The following is a 27,577-nucleotide window of genomic DNA, read 5'->3' as shown; positions in this document are numbered from 1 at the left end:
GCGCAGGAAGTTAGGCACTTTATTTTTAAATTTAAAATAGGAGCCTATGGTATTGACAAAAATAAATCTAAAGTCTACTTGAAGATAAGAGTGCTGTAAAGGTTTCTCAATCGACGTCTTACTGAAAAACTAAGTGTCGTAAAAGGGTAATTTGATATATTTAATATCCCTTTCTACTGTAGTAATCGTACAAGAAGGGTGTAACTTCTTATTTAAGAAATTCCTAATAAAAGTATATACCATATGCGCAGGATTACCATTATTTGAAAAAAAAAACACAAGGAAATTAATTTCTTGATCAAAGTTAGAGCAATTCGATCATAAAACAAATTAATAATACTCTGTTATTATGTAGAAACGACGACGTTTCGGTCCGTTCTGGACCATTATCAAGTCATCTAATATATATTATATATAAATATATAAACTGTAAAAAAATTATATGTAATAAATAAAATGAGTACACGTACGTACGTACATAATACATACATATTATTTTATTATATATTATATTTTTGAAAAAATGGAGTTCCACGTCTGTCTTAAGAGTGCAATGTAGTGAAGTAACCAGAGTGGATTCCCCTGAGTGTAAGTCTCGGGACACACGGCTGTCTTGATGGGCATTCCCGAATAACCAATGGGACGGGCAGTTCAACAGTGTTACAATAGCCGACATTGCATTGACGCCTACTCAATAAGCCGCCGAGGTAGCTTATACAAGTCATCATGAAAGTTCATTATTCTGCAGCCTAGGAGAGAGAAAGACAAGTCAGAGGGTAGTCTCAGGGTGTGACAAGGGAAGGGTCACTTAATTGATGAGGTCAAGTCAGGTCATCCAAGCCTCTCAGCGAACTCCAGTACATTTCATTCACCTGGACTGAAAAAACTGGGTAAATACTAGTTCTGTAACAGGGTTGTTGATTTGTGAAACCAATTACCGGTGGAGGTGGGGTCCCTCGATTGCTTTAAGCGTGGGTTGGACATGTATATGAGTGGGATTGGATGGTTAGAAATAGGAGATGCCTCGTATGGGCCAATAGGCCTTCTGCGGTTACCTTTATTCTTATGTTCTCGTACCGTGGATCCCACACGTGTGAGGGGTCCAGGGTACGAAAGTCATGCGCCTTTGCCAAAAGTCAGAGAGAAGACCACCCTAGAAAAGATCGTGGACGACTCTACAAAAGGACAAAATGACGAAATCCTTAAGCAGACACGATTATCACAACAAAGAAAGTTAAAAATAAACAAAGAAATAGAAAAAATAGAGCAGATACCGAAGCGATCATATCAGTCTGATAAAATGAAACTGAACACAAAAATATGAGATATAGAAAAAAATCAAAAAATATTTTTTTTCACATGCGTAATCAATATAAATAACCTACACCAGTATTTGGCTTACACTTACAACTGAAGGTTCATACACAGAGGATGACCAAGAAATTTGTGAAATTCTATCTATAAGACCAGTATGAGGCTATGTTTAACACCTCAATGAATAATATGAAAGTTGAAGATCTGGAAGCTTCTTTATGAACAATATCCAAACACCTGACTATATAATTGATATTAACATAAGCACCGGCCCAGACGTTGGTAGGAAGGTAAACCCCAGACGTTGCTAGGGAACATTACACTCTGGGAGTAATGTCTGGATTTAGTTACATTGATTTAATGATGGCGCCGAACGAGCCCCTCTACCGTGGGGCGAGTTTATTGGTTACGATGTGAACTGTTTATGTTAAACAACATTGGGGTCAAGTTACGTCTACCACTTCCGTCACTTCCCGTTGGATGGTCTGGGGGGAAAAGTTACACTGATGAGCAATGGTACGAGCACTGACGCACATCCTGGCAATGAACATCCCACAGTCGAGACAACAGCCTACAGAGCAACATTTTTGTTTTAATCGGGAGAGTACAGGAACAGACGACTTCCTACTCCTGTTAAAAGGCTGAGTACTTTACCACCCCCATAGCTCATGGTAAGTCTTACCCACTAATTTTCACTGAAATACAATGTTTTTTTATTAACAAGCTTATGTATAAACAACAATGTGCTGCTACCCTATTCTATATGAAAGATTACAAAGTGTAGATCAAAAACTAGCTATAAGTTCATCTACTATCCCCCCATCTCACAGGATTGTTAGTCATAACTGGAATCATTAGAGAATGTAAGGCTGATCTATTAGCCTCCACTACCAAAATATGGAGACAGCATAAGAATATCGTCTAATATTCCTGAGTGTATGAAATAATTGAAGAACTCAAAGTACCTCATACCATGTGGTCTGAAATCACTGATAACAGGGCAATCACAGATATAGTGTTGGAGAGTATGTCCTAACTCTTGTTCACATAGTTTACAATTGGAATGTTCACCATTGGGGGGATTCATTACCTGCCATAGATATCAATATCCCAGCCTAATCCTGGCAATTACAATGTCACACTTTCTAGTAGATGTTTTATGCTGCCCGTACATATAATTCTCGGTTCTAAACATGTCATAGCTCTATATACTCGTGCTTTCTGGCTTTTGAGTGTCAGTAACTGCTCTTCTGTCTTCCTTAATTTCTTGAAATATAAACTTTACATTTTGTGGAGGTTGAGGGAATTCGTAAACTTGTGTTAACTGTGCTTTGACCATTGTTGTTTTTCTATTTATGTGATCAGCGGAGTTTAATAATCTTTATATTTCATAAGCTAATATTTTGTTGAGAGTTCTAGACAGTGTTAAAGCACCGCCAATGTTGTTGGCTCCAAGTGAACTAGTCCAACAGCCACTTGAGTAAAGCTGTATTTTATCAGGGCTTATAAACGATTTTCCCCAGTTTCTTTCTCACCTTGTTGTATTTGTTAGTTCTGCCTTTAATTTTGTGCCATGCTTTGTTCTTTGTGCAGCTGGCGTCAATGTTATAACATATATAACATCGTTATAACCGCTAGTGTTACATTTGAATCATTTCACGCCATCTTGATAACATACAGCACTCTCTGATATGCCTGTAGAACTATTACAGAACTAATGAGCTTCATTAGTTCTGTAATCATCTGCATCATGTAGCGTACCCGTGTGCAACGCCGTCAGTGTCTTCGAATAACGTACGATTCAGAACATTTGTGTTGTGTGCTCTCCATGTGCTGCCGCTCACACCATGAATATGGAGTGCGAAATAAACTTGCTGTCGCTGGAGGTATAATTTGTTTAACCGTCTCCCAAGGGACGGTATAAAATTCAAATGTTTATTCAGGTAAAGTACATACATACAAGGTGTGATACAAACATTGATGGATTTATAGATAGAGCTAGTACATACAATGCCTAAAGCCACTATTACGCAAAGCGTTTTAGGCAGATAATAACTTTACAGATATTTTTTAATAGCACTGTTAATCGGCACTTAACTAAGGAAAACAATAAAGTTTCATGTTTGCACAGGTGGGTACAGGAGTAGACGACTTCTCACTCCTGTTAGCAGGCTGAGAACTTTCCCTTCCTATAGGTCATGGGAAGTGGGCAGGTCCTTGCCCACTTCTTTCCCTGGAACACGATTCGTAATCGTTTAACAACCAGGGGCCAGATTCACGAAAGCACTTACGCAAGCACTTACGAATCTGAAAATTTTTCCTCAATCTTTGGCGGCTTTGTTTACAATTATTAAACAGTTAATGAGCTCCGAAGCACCAGGAGGCTGTTTATAACAATAACAACAGTTGACTGGCAAGTTTTCATGCTTGTAAACTGTTTAATAAATGTAACCAAAGCCGTCAAAGATTGAGGAAAGATGTACACGTTCGTAACTGCTTGCGTAAGTGCTTTCGTGAATCTGGCCCCAGGTACCCAATTACTGCCGAGTAAACAGTTACGTGTTCATTAGCGATTTTATATCCGTAGTTACTATCGTGACATAAATTGCCACGATATATATGCAATTTAATGTATCGTATTTCCATAGGATCCTCTGGATCAGACGACAACACATTACTCCATTTCCGTGTATAAACTTAGAACTTTTACTGTGGCGCATAATTGTAATCCAGGACTGTGTCTACTCCTCGATATGCATACAGGAAGTATTTGTAACGGTTTTTTGTATAATTTATCTTTGTAATTGTTATGTAGGGTTCATCGAGATAGGATATATCTAAGGTCCTGATGGCCGGCCCGTGTTTTGTGTAATCACAAGGAATCTTGGAGATCTTATAGTATCTTGTGGTTTTTTTGGTATTGCATTTCATTGTGTGTTTACAATTACACCAGTAGTAGAGGATCCGTTGAGGTTAGTTGGGGATAATTTTGTTGGTGTAACATAATTGTGGAGAAGAAACTTCACCTTGGGATTTGCTGTGGTTCAAAGGCATCAATCAATATTAGCTGTTTTATCAGTGATTGGAATTTCTATTTGTATTCTTTTTACATTAATCTGTGTGAGGCTAATTAGTTTTTAGTAATTATCATGTGCTTTTATGTGATCTTCCTCGTAGATAAACCATTGTTCCAAGTTAAAAAGTCAGTATAAGAGATGGACATTTATTAGCTTCGTAAGTTCAGTAATATTCATAAGGGCTTCAAAGAATATGTCGGCGTGACTCATTGATCCTCGCAGCCTAAACAGGAAATGATTAAATGATGATGATGATGGGGCATTAAATGACTATTGCCAGAGTTCATTAAAAAATCTCAGCAGTGATAGGTTATCTGAAGGCTCATATTGTCATTTTTTTTTTTAATTGAAGTTTCTACTTACGCTCAAACAATTAATTGCTTTTCTCGTAATATTTGGAACAGGCTTCGAAAGGTTGAAGTTCTTACAAGTGTGACTTAATAAGTTTCAGAAGTTCAGTTAAAAGTTTCAGCCTAGCAAATTAAATTTGGAAACTTTTGAGCTTGATCTTAATAGATCTTTTTATATTATTTCCTAACCTTAAAGTAGCTGATGCCCTCAACAACTTCAAATGAAATATAAGTTAGGCATGGCCTACCTAACCTAACCTCAAGAAAAGTAATTATTCATTTGAACTTCGATTTTCTATGACTATGACATTTAAAACCTAAAAAACTTAGCATATAATTTAAAGAAAACACTTTAATCAAACTGAGAGGCTATAATCAAAAGTAAACAAAAAAATAATACGAAAGTATTGAGAGAGTAAAGGTACCAAATTGGTCAAAACTTTTAGGCTAGCTTCAAGTTGGTTTAGAGTTACTTCGTGTGCGTTCGCATGTGTTCGTGTGCGTTCGTGTGTGTGTGTGTGTGTGTGTGTGTGTGTGTGTGTGTGTGTGTGTGTGTGTGTGTGTGTGTGTGTGTGTGTGTGTGTGTGTGTGTGTGTGTGTGTGTGTGTGTGTGTGTGTCCGTTCGTATACATGTTTGCTTATCGGCTTTATGATAAATCGCCTGAGATAAGCATAAGATACGCTGAGATTAGCAGCTAACTGTATCAGAGACAAGCATGTCAGCGCCATTATCGCTCTCTGTCTCGCTCTTAAGCGGCAAGACATTTTTCTTTAGGTAGAGGTATATGAAGGACCGAAATAATGCAGGATATGTCTAGTCTGGGGCCGAAATGTGTCGACTGACAGGTAGGAAGGTCGAAATGTAGAGGTTGACGGGCAGGACGGTCAAAAACTGGCATTCTCTATTTGGCTATAACTCCTAACATTTAAAACAATACATAAGGCTATATAGTTTTCTTTCGGTTCTTACTGCTACAGAGTTGTCAAAGAACACAGTTCTCTCTCACCTCTCACTGTTAGACAGTTCTCTCTCACCTCTCACTGTTAGACAGTTCTCTCTCACCTCTCACTGTTAGACAGTTATCTCTCACCTCTCACTGTTAGACAGTTCTCTCTCACCTCTCACTGTTAAACAGTTCTCTCTCACCTCTCACTGTTAGACAGTTCTCTCTCACCTCTCACTGTTAGACAGTTCTCTCTCACCTCTCACTGTTAGACAGTTCTCTCTCACCTCTCACTGTTAGACAGTTCTCTCTCACCTCTCACTGTTAGACAGTTCTCTCTCACCTCTCACTGTTAGACAGTTCTCTCTCACCTCTCACTGCTAGACAGTTCTCTCTCACCTCTCTCACTGCTATTTAGTTGTTTTCACCTCTTAACAGTTGTCTCTCATCTCTTAATGTGTGTTATTTTAAAAGCACTACAATCACCTTCTGTGGTTGATTGTTCAATAAATCCTTGAACTGTATGTTTGACAAATCTGTAACCCTGTCCATGGAGGACAGAAGAAAATGTATATATGCTGGTTAGCATTGTAAATGTGTGGCCACGTCTGTGGTATAAAAATACTAATACTAATATTAAAAACCTCTTAATGTAACACAGTTGTCTTACTTATCACGATTGCACAACTGTCTCTCACTTCTCACTGCTGCTACTCTCTCTCTCTCATCTCTCACTGCTGCTCTGTCTCTCTCACTTCTGCTCTCTCACCTCACTGCTGCTGCTCTGTCTCTCTCACTTCTCACTGTTGCTGCTCTCTCTCTCTCACCTCTCACTGCTACTGCTCTCTCTCTCTCTCTCTCTCTCTCTCTCTCTCTCTCTCTCTCTCTCTCTCTCTCTCTCTCTCTCTCTCTCTCTCTCTCTCTCTCTCTCTCTCTCTCACTGCTACTGCTCTCTCTCTCTCTCTCTCTCTCTCTCTCTCTCTCTCTCTCTCTCTCTCTCTCTCTCTCTCTCTCTCTCTCTCTCTCTCTCTCTCTCTCTCTCTCTCACCTCTCTCTCTCTCTCTCTCTCTCTCTCTCTCTCTCTCTCTCTCTCTCTCTCTCTCTCTCTCTCTCTCTCCACTGCTGCGCTCTCACCTTTCACTGATGCTGCTCTCTCTCACCTCACTGCTGTTGCTCTCTCTCTCTCTCTGGCATGGGTATGGGGTCCACTCCCACTCACAAGATGGGTAAGAGCTGTATAATAAATGAACTAAACTAAACTAAACAAAAATTGTCCACCACAACAGAAGAAAAAGAAAACCAGCCCGAACAGGGACTCGAACCCTGGACCCTTAGGTTAAAAGCCTAATGCTCTACCGACTGAGCTATCCGGGCACACGATACTCGCCCATTGTAATTAATTAAATATAAAGTTTTGTCCTACGTCGACCTCCACGTTCACAATAATTATTTTTAAAAGTGTACCTTCATCTTAACACTACACTGTCTTCCCCTCCTCAGCAAACATCTTAATAAATTGACATAAACACAATGAAAATTGTGTTCTGCTATATCAGGCTTCACCCCCTCCTTCTTCCCCACCCCCATTTCCCCGTCTATCTTCCAGCGCCTTCCCCCAAGTCTCCTGATGCACCTCCTACCTATCCCCCTAATGAGGTCACCTATCCCTTCTCTACCCTCTTCTGAGGACACCTATCCCCTCTCTACCCCTTCCTGAGGACACCTATCCTCCTCTACCCTCTCCTGAGGACACATATCCCCCTTCTACCCTCTCCTGAGGACACCTATCCTCCTCTACCCTCTCCTGAGGACACCTATCTCCCTCTACCCTCTCCAGAGGACACCTAGCCTCCTCTACCCTCTCCTGAGGACACCTAGCCTCCTCTACCCTCTCCAGAGGACACCTAGCCTCCTCTACCCTCTCCTGAGGACACCTAGCCTCCTCTACCCTCTCCTGAGGACACCTAGCCTCCTCTACCCTCTCCCGAGGACACCTAGCCTCCTCTACCCTCTCCTGAGGACACCTAGCCTCCTCTACCCTCTCCTGAGGACACCTATCCCTCCTCTACCCTCTCCTGAGGACACCTATCCCTCCTCTACCCTCTCCTGAGGACACCTAGCCTCCTCTACCCTCTCCTGAGGAAACCTAGCCTCCTTCTACCCTCTCCTGAGGACACCTATCCCTCCTCTACCCTCTCCTGAGGACACCTAGCCTCCTCTACCCTCTCTTTGACAAAAATAAATATAAAGTCTACTTGAGGATAACAATGCTGTAAAAGTTTTCTCATTTTACTTCTTAAAAAAAACTAAAAGTGCCGTAAAAGGATAATAATAATAATAATAATAATAATAATAATAATAATAATAATAATAATAATAATAATAATAATAATAATAATAATAATAATAATAATTATTATTATTATTTTATTATTATTATTATTATTATTAATTATTATTATTATTATTAATAATTAATAATAATAATAATAATAATAATAATAATAATAATAATAATACTGTCTATTCCATAGAATAAAGAGAGCATAAGAGAAATGTACTATTGTAGGAACAGAAGTTACACTTATTAATGATATTATGCAAAGCGTTTCGGGCAAAACTTAAAATAATATAGAAAGAAAATTAAGTTAAGTTTATTATTATTATTATTATTTTCTACCACAGACGTGGCCACACATTTACAATGCTAACTAGCATATATACATTTTCTTCTGTCCTCCATGGCCAGGGTGAAAGATTTGTCAAACATACAGTTCAGAGAATTATTGAACAACCACAGAAGATGATCGTAGTGCTTTTAAAATGTTAGGCATACGTAAATACATACGGCTACATACGTAAATACATAGATACTCAGATTTATGAATGCATTAATGTGAATTTATAATAGTGAAATATAATTCTGATCAGCTTTATACTTTTTACACATACACACACACATATACATACATATATAAACATACATACATATATACACATACATACACATATATTTGTCACTTTTACCCTGACAGGGTGAGATAGCTGACAAGAGAAACTAGTGTGCAATTAAAAACTTAACCACTAAAGGTGATTCAGATGCTTTTACAAGCTCAGGTTATATAGTTTCATTACATGGTTAATCTAGGGTACAAGTCCAATATATCATCAAGTGTTCCAGTACTCATATAGTAGTTACAGAGTTAAGCATACCTCAGCCAGTCAATATCAGACAATATGGTCATTCAGTCAGACAATATGGGACATTCTACAATATAATGTTCAAGTGAGTGCATGTTTTCTCTTTCACAAAGTAAAGGTGTGAGGGTGTAAAACAATACTAAAAGAGAAGTAGGCTAAAAAAAGGTGGGGACAGGGGGGGGGGGGAGAACCATGAAGGAAAATAATAAATGAATACAAAAAAGTCAGTAGTCCTGGCAACAGTACAATTGCTTATTTACATTTAATAACAGAATGGAAATGCAAGGGTGTAATTTAGAAATTGAACTGAACTCTTTTTACATAACATTTCCTTGCAACATAACAGAACATAAAGTAATAAAGTAAGTTGACTTAGGCTCGGCCATGCGGGCCACTTACGCTAAATATTTAATGAATACATTATCATTATTAGTGAAGTACATCATATAATAACCTAACATGGACGACCAGACCAGTGCGCTTGTCAGCCTAGAGAGACGAGGCTCACCATAGCCCGTGCTACTTGCCCCGCTCCTGTGCCGGGTAAGTCCACTACGGGCTCACCATAGCCCGTGCTACTAGGAACATATGTTCCGAGTAGCTGAATCTAAAACAACAAGCTTGTCAGCCCGGTCTCTCCCATCACACCTACAATGATCCACATGAAACTTTTCCTTCACCTATTCCTCTCGTACGAAAACCAAGTAGGAGACGAGGGATAGTTAGGGTATAGAGGGAGGTTGAAAATGGGGTTGGGTGGTGTCCTGGGGGTTTGAGAATAGATTCGGTGAATCAGTAAGTGGGGCTGAGAATGGCGGAGGTGGAGTGGGGGTGGGTAAAATTATAGAGAAGGTTGGAGGGTGTTGTTGATGAGGTTACAGAGGAGAATGAGAGTGGGAGGGAAGGCGCCGCGCTCTCACCAACCCTACACAGGACCTGCTGGGGTTGCTGGCGAGGGAGAACCAGTTTGGTCCGGGTAAGATGTGCGCGTTGGGTCGATAAGTTAGGCTGTAGACAGTGGTTGAAGCCGCCGCCAGGTTACCGGGTCCCCGGGCCCAGCACCTCTACGCGTATTACGTTATCTTTAATAATTCCTTTTGCTTGGGGACAGCCAGCCAGTGTATATATACAGGTTAGGATTATATCGAGGTCCCTCCAAATGTCGAACTACTGACCCTCCCCAGGATGCCGAGGTGGACAGAAGCATTAGGTGATAGGAAATGTGTCCAAACATTTCTGTTCCGCCTAGGATTCGAACCCGGAATTCCTGAAAATTCTGTATATACCCGGCTATATAAAAACAAAAATGGCGCCTCTGATATTCAAAGGTAAACTTTCAATTAACGGTTTTCATGACGTTTTGAAACCTTAGGAGAATTTCCTGCCCTCCTAAAAAACCAGAGGACCCTTAACTTGCTGCTTTTGGGGAAAAACAAAACAAAAAATGTAATTGGAAAATAAATTTCCATTTTGAATTACTTCGATATTTGGTCGTAGCGCATACGAGCGAAAAGCGACGTAATCTGTAAGAGAACGGTTTGTTGGACTCTCTCTCTCTTCTCTTTTTCTTTCTTCTGTCTCTCTCTCTCTTCTTCTCTCTCTTTTTTCTTTCTTATCTCTCCTTCTCTCTTTCTCTCAAGGGATCACGGGATCTGTCTTGTTGTAGAGACGTGTATTCAGACCACCTCAGTCGAGTGCTCTCAGTCTCCTTGTTGTTATTATAGGTTCAGCTACTCGGAACAAGTTCCAAGTAGCACGGGCTGTGGTGAACCCGTAGCTTACCTGGCACAGGAGCGGCGCAAGTAGCACGGGCTATGGTGAGCCCGTAACTTACCTGGCACAGGAGCAGGGCAAGTAGCATGGGCTATGGTGAGCCCGTAGTGGATTTACCTGGCACAGGAGCGGTGCTGTCCTCAGTCTCCTTGTATACACTTGTAAGTAATACCTGGACCCCAGATCATGCTGGGGGCGTGTGTGGGGGGTTATGGACCCCCAGATCATGCTGGGGTCGTGTGGGGGTTTACGGATCCCCAGATCATGCTGGGGGCGTGTGTGGGGGTTTACGGACCCCCAGATCATGCTGGGGGCGTGTGTGGGGGTTTACGGACCCCCAGATCATGCTGGGGTCGTGAAAGCTTTATGGTCTTACATTATCAGTGTCGACACCGTTGACCTAGTATTGGACAGCCACTCCGGCGGCCAAGGTTGAGGTTCTTGAGGGAGCATACAGTTATACAAGAGTTCTTACATTATCTTCTACGTTATTGCTACTTGGCCTGGACGGTAGAGTGAAGGCCTCGCTTAATGTAGGTCGGCGTTCAATCCCCGACCGTCCAATTGGTTGGACACCATTCCTTGCCCCCGTCCCATCCCAAATCCTTATCCTGACCCCGTTCCAAGTGCTATATGGTCGTAATGGCTTGGCGCTTTCTCTGATAATTAAAACAAAATTCTACGTTATTGAGTTGAATTTGTTAGTGGAATGCAAGTCTTGCTTCAACGGCTTCAGAATATAAATTGGTCCAGGGAATTGGTACTTGTAGAATATTCAGTTGTCACAAGTTGTCGAGTTCCTCCAGCTCCTCAGATTGCGAGCAGGAATCATGGATGCAGTGAGCATTTCCTCTCTGTATCGCCACACTGAGGCGCTGAAAGAAGAAGCTAGCGGCTCTAGGGTCTTTTGTTGTTTTAATTAGCCTAGAACCCAGCTCCTTCACAAAAATAGTAGCACTTTTACCCCAGGCATCAAGTGTCTCCGAGGCAATGGGGACAAAATCAGATCGCTGTATATACGGGACTTTGCCGCTTCTCTGTGATTAGCAGCGCTACCTGGTTGTGCAACACTGAAGTCAACGTAGGTGTTGGGCAAGGTTGAAACGCACGTGTAGTCCCACACCAACTGTCTACCGTTCGTCCAGGGGTTCCCTGTGATCCCGTCTGGGCGACCGACAGGCTCGTGTGTTTATGTATATATATATATTGATCAACTATTCTCATTTATATATATAATGAGAATAGTTGATCATTCAAGGAAAGCTGGACCATTAAAGCGTGATCATGTTTGCCCAATTTTTGAGGTTCAGTTCATTATGTGCCTGTGTAACCTTCACACACTCACAGGATGGCCATGGAGTGCATGATGTATGATATATATGAACTCTCACTAAAAAGCAACACCTCTGAGCATGAGTGCAACAATGAGAGAGAGAGAGAGAGAGAGAGAGAGAGAGAGAGAGAGAGAGAGAGAGAGAGAGAGAGAGAGAGAGAGAGAGAGAGAGAGAGAGAGAGAGAGAGAGAGAGAGAGAGAGAGACAGACAGACAGACAGACAGACAGACAGACAGACAGACAGACAGACAGACAGACAGACAGACAGACAGACAGAGACAGACAGACGGGGTATGATGGCCTGTCGGTCGCTACACCCACACGTCATCCATCAACTGACCTATTGCTAGGCCTTGAGATTCGAGGTTCACGCTTCCTTGTGTTGAAAGCTCAAGTGGAAGAAGATAATATTCATGGGTGTAGCTCGGGCAGTGTTCCAAGGGTGAGGTGATGGGTGTTGCGTTGGAGGGTTGGGGCTAGGGTTATGGGGAAGGACTTTAAGTGACCTGTTGGGGGGTGTAATTAGGGGTTCAGTGGTTGTACCCGTTGGCGGGAGGGTATAGTGGGTGGGAGAAGCATCGTCAACACTGCGATTTCCTGGAATGCACGGTAACGGTGAATGTTTATGCCTATTGTGTATACCAACAGGTATATTCACACACACACACACACACCTGTTGATTGACGGTTGAGAGGCGGGACCAAAGAGCCAGAGCTCAACCCCCGCAAGCACAACTAGGTGAGTACACACAAAAAAAAAAAACACGGAAAGGCTGTTTGAATTGCACCTCACGACGCTGGAAGACAGAAGAGCTCGGGGAGACATGATCACCGCATACAAAATTCTCAGAGGAATTGACAGGGTAGACAAGGATGGATTATTTATCACGGGTGGTACACGAACAAGGGAACACAGGTGGAAACTGAGTACACAAATGAGTCACAGAGACATTAGAAAAAACGTTTTCAGGGGTCAGAGTAGTTAGTAAATAGAATGCATTACGAAGTGATGTGGTGGAGGCTGGACTCCATACACAGTTTTAAATATAGATAGGATAGAGTCCGAGAAGCTCAGGAACAAGTAGATTGACAGTGGGTGTGCACTGATCAGCCAAGTTATTGTGACTTGCTGTCCGCATGACGGTAGTGGCAGAGGGCAAGAAAAGCATATATAGATATATATAGCAAGAAAAGTCGGGATAAGAATTATAGATGGCGATAAGAAAATGAGGATATGGGTGAAGGTTTGTAAGATTATATGATAGCAATAGACAAGTTATAATGGTGTCATGCTCAAGGCTAGTATTGTAAAATACTAGGCTAGTTAGTAGCACAAGGTGGGATATACTATAAAGATTAAATTAGGTACTTTATTGTTCTACTTTTGAATCAAGAATTCCGTGTTTGGGTCCTGGGCCAAAGCATGTGACTGGGACCCAAGCTCTGGCTATTCAAAGACTAAACACATATACTGTACATATGAAGACAGCTAAATATACATGACAGACAGCGAATATAAACAGCTAATATAAAGACAGCTAATATAAAAAGGACAGCTAATTGTAGACATGTAATAGTAGATAGTGTTCAGAGTTTGTCAGTTTGCGTGCATCTAGAATACATATATACATAATTAAGGGGAAAGCACCAAGCCATTACGACTATATAGCACTGGGAAGGGGTCAGGATAAGGATTTGGGATGGGACGGGGGAAAGGAATGGTGCCCAACCACTTGGACGGTCGGGGATTGAACGCCGATCTGCATGACGCGAGACCGTCGCTCTACCGTCCAGCCCAAGTGGTTGGACTGCATCTAGAATAGAGAAGACTAGTTAAGGACGCACAAATTAGAATATATTATAAGGGGAAGTGTATTCTCTTATGGTTTCATTTGCCATATATGTAGAGAAAATAAGAACAAACGGTAAAAACTAGATACTATTTTGCAATATAAAAATATGAAAAAAATATGGATACAATGGCGAACTTAAATTAAAAATTTAATTAACAACACCATCTTTAATTTTTATTTGTAAATTTATGCAAATTTATTTTATATAAATTTATTTTGATTATAAATGTATTTATTTTATGTACATTTATTTTGATTATAAATGTATTTATTTTATGTACATTTATTTTGTATACATTTATTTTATATACATTTATTTTGTATACATTTTTTTTATGGGTCCCTACACTTGCACTAGAGGTGGTACCCCTTCTAGGTTTATTTTTATATACATTTATTTTGTATACATTTATTTTATATACATTTATTTTGTATACATTTATACATATATTTCTTTGTAAATTTAAATTTATTTGTAAATTTATATACTTTACCCATCAAATGCGGTCCCTGCGTGGCATTTGTGTTGCCTAGCAACCCAAGGTAAATAAACATTTCTGAGATTCCTTCGCCTTGAGAGGAGCGCCTGTAGCTCCTACCTTCACAAAAGCACAAAAGTTTATGCAGCCTTCAGAACTGCACAAATTAGAAAAGTCGTCGGGAGGGAAGCCTTCACGCAGACGGCACATGGCATAAAAGACGAAGATATAAAACTTATGTGTACAAATTTGCATGTTGTTATACATATATTTTGCTCTGCACTCGTAAAATTTTACAATGCATAGCGTAATACGTGCAAAATGCCTCATCATTGGTAAGCAGCAGTTTGGACTGTGGAATTAGAACCTTTATTTGGGAAAAGTGTAGTGAGTTTGTGATTAATGTTGAATTAAAATATATAATTACTTTTTTTTTATTACCAAAGGGCAGGTTTATTGGACAGCTTCAGTCATCCAGTGAATAATATTGTAGCACAGTCGCTAAGTTCTTGGCTCACAATTGAGGGTCCTGGGTATGATTCCCGGGCAGGTTTCCCTTCGCCTGATACCTCTGGAGACGATAACCTTGACTAACGTGATCTGACTTAGCTTTGCTCCTCTCTAGGCTCTTTCATTCTTCTCTTATGTTTCTAGATTTTATCTCTTGGTCATTTGGCTGCTTCCATTTTTCTTGATTTATCTTTACCTTCCTATTTTTCTAACTTATTTATACCCACCACCTACCTGCCAAAGCCATGAATGCCATGACTGTTAAATTTTAAAATCCAACTGGAAAAGATCATCAGGGCAAATGGGGGTGGACCTTTGACAAGCCACTGGCTTCCTGTCCTTGTTTAAACTGCTAAAGTGTTAGTGGCTCTTCGGGTAAATACCCATTTTCTTATTCTTGCTTATTCCTTCCCTTATTTCTAACTTTTCCCTTACTTTTTCTCTTATTCTTCACTTTCATCATATTCTTACCTTTCTTTTTTTCTTACCTTCATCTTTCTCTTATATTTGTCTCGCCTGTCATCTCATTCTCTTACCTTATATTGTCTTCCACCATCTTTTTATTGTAAGACTTGATAATGGTCCAGGTCAGACCAAACTGTCATTTCTTCATTCTCAGACGTGTGGATTCAGTATCACCTGATGTCTCTGTTCATCAGGTGAAAGGAAATAGGTACCTGGGAGATACACAATTGTTGTGGTTTTGCATCTTGGGGAATGTCAGTAGTTTGACCATGGGCGGAACCTACACAATAACCATAAGTATTTATATACACCCCAGCTTCCTGTCCCCAACAAAGCTAAATTATTACATTCCCTAATAGGAAGAAAACCTGCTGGTTTCAGAATCACTAATTTTCAAATTTGTACTTATAAAGAATTGACCTAGTCTTAACTGAACATAACCCTGCCCAGTTTAACATAACTAGAATAGTTATGTTAAACTGGGCCATCAGGGTTATGTTAAATTGAAGTCATCAAAGAGTGCCTTCTTGAGGTTATCTTGAGATGATTTCGGGGCTTTTTAGTGTTCCCGCGGCCCGGTCCTCGACCAGGCCTCTACCCCCAGGAAGCAGCCCGTGACAGCTGACTAACACCCAGGTACCTATTTTACTGCTAGGTAACAGGGGCATAGGATGAAAGAAACTCTGCCCATTGTTTCTCACCGGCCCCCGGGATCGAACCTGGGACCACTGGATCACAAGACCAGTGTGCTGTCCGCTCGGCCAACCGGCTCCCACTAATTCCCTTGCACAAAGGGGGGAGTTGGTAATTTTATTTATTTATATATGTACAGTACAAGAGTTCTTACATTCTTGTAAAGCCACTAGCATGCATAGCATTTTAGGCAGGTCCTTAATCCTAATTTTTTTCCTGGAATACGACCTGCCAAATTGTTTAACAACCAGGTACCCATTCACTGCTGGGTGAACAGAGGCTTCAGTTAAAGATTGTGCCCAATCAATCCTTCCCGGCTGGGATACGAATCCAGGCCAAAGTACTTTCGAAGCGTCGGGCGCCTGCTTTACCACTGTGCCATGGGTATTACATGATATATACTACTGTACATAGATATGTGCTACATGTTTCAACTGTATCCCACAGTATACTTGGTTAGGACATCCTGTTGTGTTGTGGGAACATATGCCTTACATATACCCCATATATAAAAATATATGCTTACCTAATAGCCAGAACCACACTACTTGGTCTAGTATGCAAGGCTGAATCTGGCTAACAAGCAGGGGAATTTTGTTATTTTCAAATATATCTTTCCAAATAGTTTTTTCCATTTAATATTGTTATATTAAGAACATGAATTACTGACTTAATTAGGTTAAAATAGGTAGGTTAGGTTTGATCAAATTTCTATGTTAGTTTTAACTTTACTTAAAAAAATTAAAATTATATATTATGTAATGGAAAGCTTAATAATTTCATAAAAAATTTTTGAAATATAAGCTGAAAAATTCAGCTTGTACCTAATAGGCCAAGTTGCCTAACAAGCCAAATTTTCCAGAAATAATATATTTTACAAAATTATTTTTTATCATGGAATTATTAGCTTTTCATTACATTACATATGATTTAAATTTTGTTGAAATTTTATCTCATAATTTGGGACAAATTTTTCTTAATTTTTAAGGATAGTAATGTACAGTAAATAAAGTAGCTTGAAGAAATGCAATTTTTCAGGTGATAGTGCTGTTGGGAAATCATCATTGGTGCAGATGTTTATGTCAGATGGTAACCAGTTTCCTAAAAATTATAATATGGTAAGTGATGATTGAAATCTTTTAGTAATGAAATGCTACTTAAACTACAGTACTGTCTCTGATTTGCTTCTGAAGCCAGTCCAGATTTTACATATAAACGTTATGCACACTGGTATAGGTAATAGAGTTTTGGGGTAAAGACCAACCGGGCTGTGGTGGATATGAGAGCATGTGGGCCGCTCCAAGCAACAGCCTATTGGACCAAGCTCTCACAAGTCAAGCCTGGCCTTGGGCCGGGCTTGGGGAGTAGAACAACTCCCAGAACCCCATCAAGCAGGTACTGTACATGTAAAACCTGAACTGGCATCAATAGTGGCCTCCAGATCTCCTGGGGATTCAGTGGAATTGTAGGTTGTATAACTTTTACCATGTCATGGTCTAGAAGTAAGGGGTGTGGCTTGGGACTACCCAGGTCAAGGGTTCAAATCCCCGCATTGCTCCAATAGATTTTCTAATCCAAAGTTTGTTGTTTGAGTCATTTTTCTGAGAGGGACTTTTTGATGGCTCTTTGAGAATAACTTTGGTACCACCAAGACTTGAGCCATCATACTAGGCCTCTTAGACCCTTCCATTTCCTCGTGTGATCCAGGACCAGAAACTGGCATGTTCAATGAGGCAAAGCAAGCAGAGGATCAAAGATCAACCACAGAACTGGGGGATCCCATTAGAAATCATAGATCTACTTCTGCCTCTGGTTGCTTCAGATTCCCAGTGTAATGGTATATGCACACCATAGCTCCTTCCCCTTCCCCCTTTCCCCTTTCTCTTCCCTTTCCCTTCCCTTCCCTCGCTTGCCTTCCCTCCCTTTGGGTCATCCCTTCCATTTGTCACGGTCTGACCCTCGTGGTCATAAACAGTTTGAAGCCACTTGCTCCCCTCGCTCTCCTGTCCATCTGTCCAGTGACGAATTGAAAATAGTACTTCAGGGCCAATAAACTTGTGTTCTCCATGTTATGAATAGTAAAATCGCTCTAGAATCTCCCGTTCAGTTCAGTAAGATTACAGTATTAATCCATTAAGACTCATTTACTTGCCCTTTGAGTTCCCTGATTATTGAGTCCCTTCCTTCCTGGTTAACCAATAATTTTAGACACATGCATTTATGTTTGGGAAGGTGGTGACAGTGTTTAATGATTTTAATTACTCTAAATTAATAACCCCCCTATTCTTGTTATGTCCTCCTCATTTAATATTCAGTTTATATTCGTGGCAGTCCAGTGAGGGGTCATACTGGACTGTAACAGTGTTAAGCTGGGGGTATTGGATGAAGGGGAAGAGTAGAGAGTGAGTGAGTTACAACAAGGGTAGCATTCAGAAATATTACAAAGGTTCAGGGTTATTACACCAGCTCTCTTATCTGATAGCTACAGCAACCAAGGTAGTCCAATTGCTACCTTATTATGTGGTGTATTGTTCCACATGCCCTGGTAACAAGAGTTTAAAGGAGATACACCATTTATAAAAAATTATGTCGAGCCTGGTCCCAGGCCGCGCTCGGGAAGTAGAAGAACTCCCGTAACACTCTCCAGGTATGCTCTCTCCAGGTATACCTTTCCCAACATGTAGATAAATGTTCTAATCATCTTATCAAGTGTGATCTCACTTAGATATCTACCCCTCTGCACTCTCATTTAATCTCTTCTTTCTCTATTTCTTTGTGTCTAATTTGGTTCTTTATTTATCCTCCTTTACCTTTATTTACTTTTTGCATTTTCTTTCCTTTTCTACTTTGCTTAATTTTCCTTTTATCTCATAGGGATACCTATGAGATATAGGTTATAACCTATGAGATATAGTTTATCCTCATAGGGATAACCCTTTACCTCAGTTTTTATGCTTTACTTTTCCACTTGCATCTTTCGATCTCTCACCCCACTTCTTGCCTTATTAGAGCTTCCTTTCCCCTTCTGTTCTCAGTTTTGAATTGATACTGGTCCAGGAGGGACTGAAACGTCATTTTTTATTTTGTATGTGTGGGGTTGGGTTATTTTCTAGCAGTATCATTACTAATTTTCCACAGTTTAGAGGTTAGTATTTATACTCTTTAGTTATACAGTACTCTCATAAAAAATCCCAGTATGATCTGCATCTTTTGCTGTTGTATTACTACGGAATACCTATTGTGCAATGAGCAGGAGGATGGCACTTGATCGTACTGTAGTTGATGTCGGGAAGCAGCATAAACCTGTCGATTAAATGCCTAAAAGTTGCAATGAGTTGTTACAATTTCTTACTGTAAATTCATAGTCCAAAATAATATTGTTTCTCATTTCCTAATTAAAACTTTCTGACCAACAGACGCTTGGTGTGGAAATAGTCACAAAGGTGATCAATGTTCCTGACACAAACTCTAGTGTTGAGCTTTACCTGTATGACTGCTCTGGAAAGGAGTTTTACAGAAATCTTGTGTTAAGAACAGTAAGTATATAGGCCTCTTTGTTCTCATGGAGCGTGTGTTGATATGCAATCCGAAATATTGGCATAAATAGGTGTAAATTTAGGTTTTGACAAAGGCAGGAATTCCCAGAGGGATGTCAAAGAATACTGTTATCTAGAATACTGTTTGACATCCCAGAGGGATGTGTCAACTCATTAAAATCCACTGTATACAGTATTTTAATCATAGTCACAACATGCTCTTCGCCTTTCAAGAGAAATTAAATTAAGCAATTTTTAACCCTCTTTTTCTCTCCGGAATCGCCCAACCCCTTGGGTTGGACGGTAGAGCGAGCGACAGTCTCGCTTCATGCAGGTCGGCATTTAATCCCCAATCGACCAAGTGGTTGGGTACCATTCCTTTTCCCCGTCCCATCCAAAATCCTGACCCCCTTTCAATTGCTATATAGTCGTAATGACTTGGCTCTTTCCCATGATGATTCGCTTCTTCCCTCCAGAATCTTGATTTTTGTTCTTAAAATTTAGATTTTGTAGGGAGTGTGGTGGATAGATTTGATTCCTTATTTGGTCATTCATTCTTTAGAGGGTTGAGTTTTTGGGGGTGTGGTGTACAATATACTGTATTGTTCAATGGGTAATAGACATATTGAATTCATTCACTCGTGCATTTTATGATACATGGTTGGCTGATGCTGTCAGTAGTAATAGAATATTTACAATATTAAAGTATTTTTTTTTTTACAGAGCAGTCAGCCTTCACTCCTCATACTTATGTATGATGTCACTTCAGAAGCTTCCTTTACGGCTGCAACAAACTTTTATGAGCAGGTACGTCTTAGTAGTGGCACAAGTTTTCTTTCATTATTTCAGATTTTTGTTATTATATTCCTTATGAAGTTGCTAGGTTTGTATCTGTTTTTGTGATGAGCTCACTACTTGATGACAAATTTGTATCAACTAATAACACCATAGCCCAAACTGTTCTAGGTCACTGGTGTCAAAAACTAAAGTAGATTTCCCGGATTAGTCATTAGTCCTAACAATGAACTATTGATCAAATATTTAAAATTTTCATGGACAGTGTACAGTATCAGAAAGAAAATGTAAACTTAAACAATTCATTTATGTAAAGTTAAATTTATTCATTTATGATGGTACCCCGTCATATAATGATAGGGTACCATCTACTAGGTCGCATCATCCTTGGAGTTTTGTAGATCTAGCAGGGACCAGTGCCAGAACCTGGCCCCCATCACAGAGGTGCAGGGAGTGGTGACATTTATTTATTTATGCCACCACCAGAGAAGGCAACCAAAAAGTCTGCGAGTCAAAACAAACCAGTGCTGGCTTTAAAAAAGGCTGCAGCTGCCAGGAAATCTCTCCCAACTCAAACAATTGAAACCTCTTGAAACTCATGCAAGCTCATTTTCCCCACCTCCTCCAAGTCATTTGGGGATAGGCAGTTCATGATCAGCTGGCATCTCCAACTGCAGCTCTATGATGATGTAGTGGGTGTCAGGTCGCCTCTCTTCAGCTCTAGCTCCGATGGCCTGCTGTAGCCAAGTGGTACTTTTTGCCTTAGTTGCATTTCTTATACAGTGTAGTGTAGTGTGGCCTGAGTTAGGATTTAAGAGTTCTTGGAGCTGCATTTGCACAGGGTTATCTTCCCTGTGTGCTTCCTGGTGCTGCCCTTACATTGCCAGGGTTATCTTCCCTGGAGTGTTCAGGAGTCACTCCTTTGGAGGTTCTCTTCAGTTGTGGTGGCCTCGCCCAAGGTGTGCCAGAAGTTTCGAAGCTTTTATATCTTTACTTGGGTTGGAAGTACCATTTGGCTGGTGGTGCACATTGGTTACTGTGTTAACCTTACTGAGTTAAGGCTCTCATATTATCTTAGCATACTCATACTAAGAGGTCCGGCATAACATCCCAGTGATTGGGTGTCTTGCTTGCTTTACCTTGCAGGCCCTGGAAACCCCCTGGAGGTTCGGTGGGCCTGCACCATGTCCAGTCTCCTGGAATTCTGTATTCATCAAGCGTTGTAAAAAAAACACTATCACAGGTCTTAAACATCTTTTGGAGATAACAGCCTAGATGTTGGTGTTATCCCGGACATACTTAAAACAGAGGAGATCGTGCCACCTCACAAAGGGGGTTTAGTAAAACTGATGCAAAAAATTAAAGAACAATAGCTGTAACATCACATATAAAAATCTTTGAAAGAGTGCTAAGAAGTAAGATCACAAAACACATGGAATCACAGTGTCTACATAACTCTGGGTAACATGGGTTCAGAACAGGGTCCTGCATCTCACAATCGCTAGACCACTATGACATGGCCTTAGGTGCCATGGAAGATAAACAAAACCCCGATATAATATACACAGACTTTGCAAAAGCTTTCGACAAATGTGACCATGGTGTTATTGCACACACAATGCAGATGAAAGGCATTACTGGTAAAGTAGGAAGATGGATCTTTAACTTCCTAACAAACAGAACCCAGTGTGTAATAGTCAACAAAGTATAATCAAAATCATCCACTATGACTAGCTCAATACCACAAGGTACACTGCTTGCTCTAGTACTTTTCCTCATTCTCATATCAGACATAGACAAGGAGACAAACGATAGTATTATGTCATCCTTTGCAGATGACACTATACTGTCCACTCTCATGAAAATTTTAGAGGACACGTCAAATCTCTAATCTCATGTTAATTAAGTCTTTGAATGAGTCACAGAAAATAACATGATGTTTAATGAGGATAAGTGGCAATTACTGCATCATGGAAAAAATAATCAAGGAAGAAACCACTTAAAAAAAAAGTCAGACCACACTTTTGAGAGAAAAAGCACTGTAAAATATTTAGGAGTAATCATCTTGGAAGACCGTACTTTTAAAGAAAACAACAAAGTTACTGTCGCAATTACAAGAAAAAGGACAAGTTGGATAACAAGAACCTTGCAGATGATATGCTCTGCCAATGAGGATACTTTTTAAGACTTGTTCTTTCTATAGTGGAAAATTATTATACATTAACAGCCCCATTCAAAGTCGAAGAAATTGCTGACCTAGAGAGCATGCAAAAAATGTTTTACTGCTAGAATTTACTCAATAAAACATCTAAACTATTGGGCCACTTAAAATTTTTAAATCTGTAAACCCGTGAGCATGGGCAGGAGAGATACATAATAATTTACACTTGGAAAATATTAGAAGACTGGTTTCAAATATTCACACAGAAATAGCACCACATGATACCTAAAGGATGATGCAGGATGTGCAAATTAGTCTCACTGAAAAGCAGAGGTGCAGTACAGTAGTCATGCTGAGAGAGAAATCGATAAAAATCAAAGGCACAAGCCTTTTCAACACTCCCTCTACACATACCAGGAATAACTGGCTGACCTCTTGCTGTGTTCAAAAAGGAACTTGACAAAGGCCTTCAAAGGATACCTGATCAACAAGGCTGTGACTCGTACATCAGGCTATGAGCAGCCATGTCGAATAACCTGGTTGACGAGACCACCAACCAGGAGGCCTGTTTAGAGATTGGGCCATAGGGATGCTGATCTTTGAAATCATCAACAGGTATATAACAGGAACCAAATTTCTTACCAGTAGTGTCCAAAAATGAACAAATTTGCAATTTTTTGTACTACAGCTAGTTACTCCCACCATTTTCTGAAAAACGATGAACACAAAATCATTTGGGTTATTTGTAGATTTAAGTTACTGGAATTTGAATAACTGAGCTCTTACAGTACTTTGCATGCACTACCAATTGACACTGGCACTCCTTAGAGGTAGCATTATAGGCCAACTCCTCTTTCTCATCTAAAGGAGAGCAATGATTTACTAAATGCCACCTAACACCAAGTCAGTATTATTTGCAACTTTTATCATGTCATCCACAAACCAAACATCTTAAATGACACATTAAATACTGAAAAAATTCTTAAGGTGTTGACAAACTCGCCCTTCTTATTGACAATACCTGTATATACTACATATTTTGAAAGAAATCTACATTAGTGTACAGTATTTGCACAACGAAATCCCATTAGTGTGATGTATCGATGAGAAAATCTGTAGGGAGTACCAGGTGCATGGGCTTGAATCCTCCTCCTCATGGCTCCTACTGATTTTCTTTGTGTATTGATGTTCTACAGATAAACTTGCAAGGAAAGGGAGAGGCTGTTAAGGGAGTACTTTATGCCAATAAAACCGACCTTGTAACAAGACGTCTTATAAGTCCGAAGGCAGGAAGAGAACTGGCTCAAAAGCTTGGGTTGGTGTACTTGGAAGGATCAGCAGTAAGTATATTTGCTGTTCTTAAGAATTAAGACTTATATAGACATTTAACTTTTGATATATTCTGAAGGATAACAAAATAGGTGGGATACTCTCTTGTATAACAGTACTGTATTTGCCTCATTTTTCTATTTTATATGCCGTTAGTTGAAATCACTAAGCAAGATGATGTTCAGGGCAAGAATAGTGAGATTTTCTAAGCAGTTTTAATAAGTTGGCCTTTAAACCTCTGAGGATTTGCATCTGATGATTTATATATAAGGACAATAGCCAAATTTATGTTTTCTATTTTGATTATCAGCACTTCCATCATATTGTTTGTGGTGTTTAGCAGCTCAGTGCAGATGAGTGTATCTTTAATGTAGAGGCTGATTCTATCCTGTAGTCTGTTTTTCCTGTCATGCCTGCAAAGATTGTACTCCGGTATCCATCCAGAAATCTGGCTGCAATTCCAGACAGACTTGAGTTAAGGAGGTTCAGGCAGAAAGTTGGACAGGGAATGAAATAATTAAAAGCTGAAAGGTAGAGAATGTACCGTAGGTTTGTCTAGTCCAACTTGGGAACCGGGAACAACTGGGACACCCACGGCAGAGCAGGGGGGGTTAACTTGACCACGCCAGTGTCCAACAACTCTGCGATGAGCTGAGGAGGAGCACGGTCAGACCTTGACTGACTCAGGAAGTGCCGAACCAACCGGACTCTGGTGGATGTGTGGGCCTGTGGGCCCCTCCAACCTACAGCCTGTTAGACTAAGCTCTCACAAGTCAAGCCTGGCCTCAGGCCGGGCTTGGGGAGTGGAAGAACTCCCATCAAGCAGGTATCAAACAGGTAAGTATGACACATCGGTACTACAGTTGTCTTTGTTCTCGATTCAAAATCAGAGATCCTGTGTTTGTTTCCCGGGCCGGACAGATATGGTTGGGTAAGTTACTTTTCACATAATGCCTCTCTTCATTTAGCAGTAAATAGGTACTCAATAATCTGAAAACTATTGTGGCGTTGCATCTTAGAGATGGTCAGTAGTTTGACCTGGGCAGGGATGGGGGAGGGAGGAGAACTCAATACAAGCCTCAATTATATATACACAGGCTTCCTGTCATTAACCAAAAGGAATTAATTTTTTTTTTTTACTTATAAGATTAAAGTCTTCCGAGATAAGATTTCCACAAAGTATTTGGGAATACTGTACATCTATGTGCAAAGTTGGGAGCGGAGTGTATATGTTGCACATTGTTATTATATTTGACAAAACTTCTTATTGCAAGCTGTTTTTAATAACAATTTACATTTCTAATCCACAGAAAGACAGGAAAGGAATTGAGGAACCATTCTACTTCTTGGTTAATGAATGGTTCAAGACATACACAGATAAAACACAGACATTCAAGCTCTTGGCATGAGAAGATTAGACATTATATGTCTGTATATGTAAATGAATGAAATTTGAATTGCTTCTTGTAATTTTTCAGTCATATGTTATACCCGTAATAACTTTCTGCCATTAACCTCAGCACTACGCCCACTGTTTTTAGACAATATCCCACCAGTGCACAGAAAAAATAAGTTAACAATTTTTTCTGATTGTTAAAATGTGTTCCCTGATCATGGGAAAAATGATTACAAAAAAATGCAAAGGACTTATCGCCACAGTGAAGCCCTGAAGTCAGGCGATTCATGAGCATTCTTTCAACATCTACCCCAGTGCGGTCTGCCCAGCTCGGCAACAGTAAGGCTGCAAAGTTTTTTTGTTTTCTTTTTAATATTTATTTCAATGTCTGATTTGTTTTTCTGGGTAATATTATTCAATAGCTTATTTGATAAATTTATATAATGAAATGCGTTGAACATCGGAATGCTAAAGTACATTCGTGTCACTAATATGCACACAATATTATAAGCTTAAAACAATAAAACATACAGCTTTTGCTGCTATTGCATGAAACAATTAGACTACTGTTAATAATTTAATGTATATATATATACACCTTAAAAGGTTACACAAAAATTAACAGTAACTTTGGCATTTTTATTTATTAGTCATTACAATACAGTACTAAGGTAGTCAAACAAGATAGCGACTGGTAGAGCTCTAATATCACATCTGTTGCTGATGCTTTACAGATCATGTGGTCTCGTGCAACTGATGGTAGGAAACTTATGACTTCATTCATCAGTGAGATTGTCCATAATTTGGAAATATACATCAGTGTCCAGTTTGACATCACAGAGTGAGGGTGCTTATATCTCTGCTCTGAAGACCGCAGAGTGCCATCACAGAAAGATGTAACTAGTCAGTATATCATAGTACCTTTGACCAATTGTGTAACAATATGACTGCAGATGAAGTAGTTATATGTAGAGAGCATTTGTTGTCTATTGAATTTGTCTTCACAGTTTGACTGTCTTGTGGTATTAGCTAAACTAATATCAGTGATTATATTGACTAACCAGCAGTCTATGGCAGTAGTACTCCAAAAACATAGGGATAAAACTTAAGTGGTCATACCAAACTTGTTAAATACTTGAAATATGGTTTACAGAATTAAAGATACATTCATTTGAAGATGGTCAGTAAAATGTGTGGAATATAATTACAACTTAGTAACTATTTTTTACTGTAGTGACCTGTATGCTAATTGTAGTACTGTATTTTAAAATCTAATATTCATACTGCTTAACATACTTACATGATTATTATGGAAATATATAAAATATAAATCTGGACTCTGCATAGACTGAAAGTTTAAGAACTTTGTTATTGTTTGTGCATAAGGTACAGAAAAGGGTTGATATTCCTATACACTGATAAAAAAAATTGTCATATTCTCTGGTCCATGTTCCCATTTGTATAAATTGGCACGTAAGTAAATCCTTGCCAAATGTTTTTCAGTCTATGTAACAATTTATAAATAATTTAACATACCTTTCACAACATTTCAAGTACCTCGGTTAGATACTATTCACTTTGCCTCATAAATTACACTTTTTCCTAGCCATACTTTAACTGCAATATATACCTCGAATGCATACAATACACTCATTCTTCTGTTCATGCATACACATAATATACGCATGCATGTTTGTACATAAAAATATTGCTTACAAATAAGTATGAATGCCAATGCATCACAAACAAAAAATAGCAAATATGCAATATAAACACAGAAATCTGTTCGGCCACCAATGGCAGATATTTTTTACCTTTGCCACTACACAATTTCTGTTTGATAACATTGGCATAAATAGATGTATGATAATTTAAAATAATTATTCACTAATTATCCCATGGAATATTAGCAATGTCATTACCAATGTAAATTTTTACCGAATTTTTCTCCCCTATAATGAATGGTTCTTTTTTATAGCAATTCAATAATGAAGTCAATAATATTATTGTAGGAGGAATATAAGAAATTAATATAGATAAAACAGTTGATATTGATACTTATATACATACAGTATATAATAAAACTACTGTATATACAATATAAAATCATGTACAGTGGTGCCTCGATTAACGAATTTAATCCGTTCCGGCACCGAGCTCGTCATGCGAAATGCTCGTCTTGCAAAACAACAACACTGTCGTCGGAGGCGTTCGAGAACCAGCGGGAATATTAGGAAGCACCATGTAGTTTGCCCGTTAATTGAGCTTTTGCTCATCAATCAAGACAAATTTTCTGTGAGTGGCTCACTGGTTACTCAAAATGCTAGTAACTGGAGTCGCTCGTCATTCGAGGTTCCACTGTATAATA

At 39.5% G+C, this 27,577-nt stretch overlaps 1 protein-coding gene and 1 non-coding gene across 5 annotated transcripts; one reads left to right on the top strand and one right to left on the bottom strand.

The window, feature by feature from the left end:
- The first annotated feature begins 1,845 nt into the window (after positions 1–1,845).
- Positions 1,846–27,144, top strand: LOC123759609 (intraflagellar transport protein 27 homolog). 4 transcript variants are annotated; one of them, XM_045744738.2, is made up of 7 exons: positions 1,846–1,985; positions 17,031–17,110; positions 19,409–19,528; positions 20,252–20,335; positions 23,681–23,824; positions 25,124–25,548; positions 25,944–27,144. In XM_045744738.2, exons 2-6 carry the CDS (start codon positions 17,066–17,068, stop codon positions 25,220–25,222), a joined length of 492 nt encoding a protein of 163 aa, XP_045600694.1. In that variant the 5' UTR covers positions 1,846–1,985; positions 17,031–17,065; the 3' UTR covers positions 25,223–25,548; positions 25,944–27,144. The 4 variants fall into 4 exon arrangements, with proteins under 4 accessions (XP_045600694.1, XP_069172623.1, XP_045600692.1 ...); XM_069316522.1 differs by lacking the exon at positions 1,846–1,985 and adding an exon at positions 10,608–10,820; XM_045744736.2 differs by lacking the exon at positions 1,846–1,985 and adding an exon at positions 14,397–14,659.
- On the bottom strand, positions 6,987–7,059 carry TRNAK-UUU (transfer RNA lysine (anticodon UUU)). The gene has a single exon. It is a non-coding gene; the product is annotated as a tRNA-Lys (tRNA).
- Positions 27,145–27,577: the final 433 nt, after the last annotated feature.

The sequence above is a fragment of the Procambarus clarkii genome, chromosome 8 (assembly GCF_040958095.1).
Source record: "Procambarus clarkii isolate CNS0578487 chromosome 8, FALCON_Pclarkii_2.0, whole genome shotgun sequence".
Lineage (NCBI taxonomy): Eukaryota > Metazoa > Arthropoda > Malacostraca > Decapoda > Cambaridae > Procambarus > Procambarus clarkii.
This window is presented reverse-complemented; position numbering and strand designations above follow the sequence as displayed.

What these genes read in the sequence shown, in the direction of transcription:
- LOC123759609 (XM_045744736.2), top strand. Translation starts at nt 14,623, where the DNA reads ATGCATAGCGTAATACGTGCAAAATGCCTCATCATTG. An exon ending in TTCCTAAAAATTATAATATG is followed by an intron (nt 17,111 to 19,408) that starts GTAAGTGATGAT and finishes TCTGACCAACAG; the next exon opens with ACGCTTGGTGTGGAAATAGT. An exon ending in TGTACTTGGAAGGATCAGCA is followed by an intron (nt 23,825 to 25,123) that starts GTAAGTATATTT and finishes TCTAATCCACAG; the next exon opens with AAAGACAGGAAAGGAATTGA.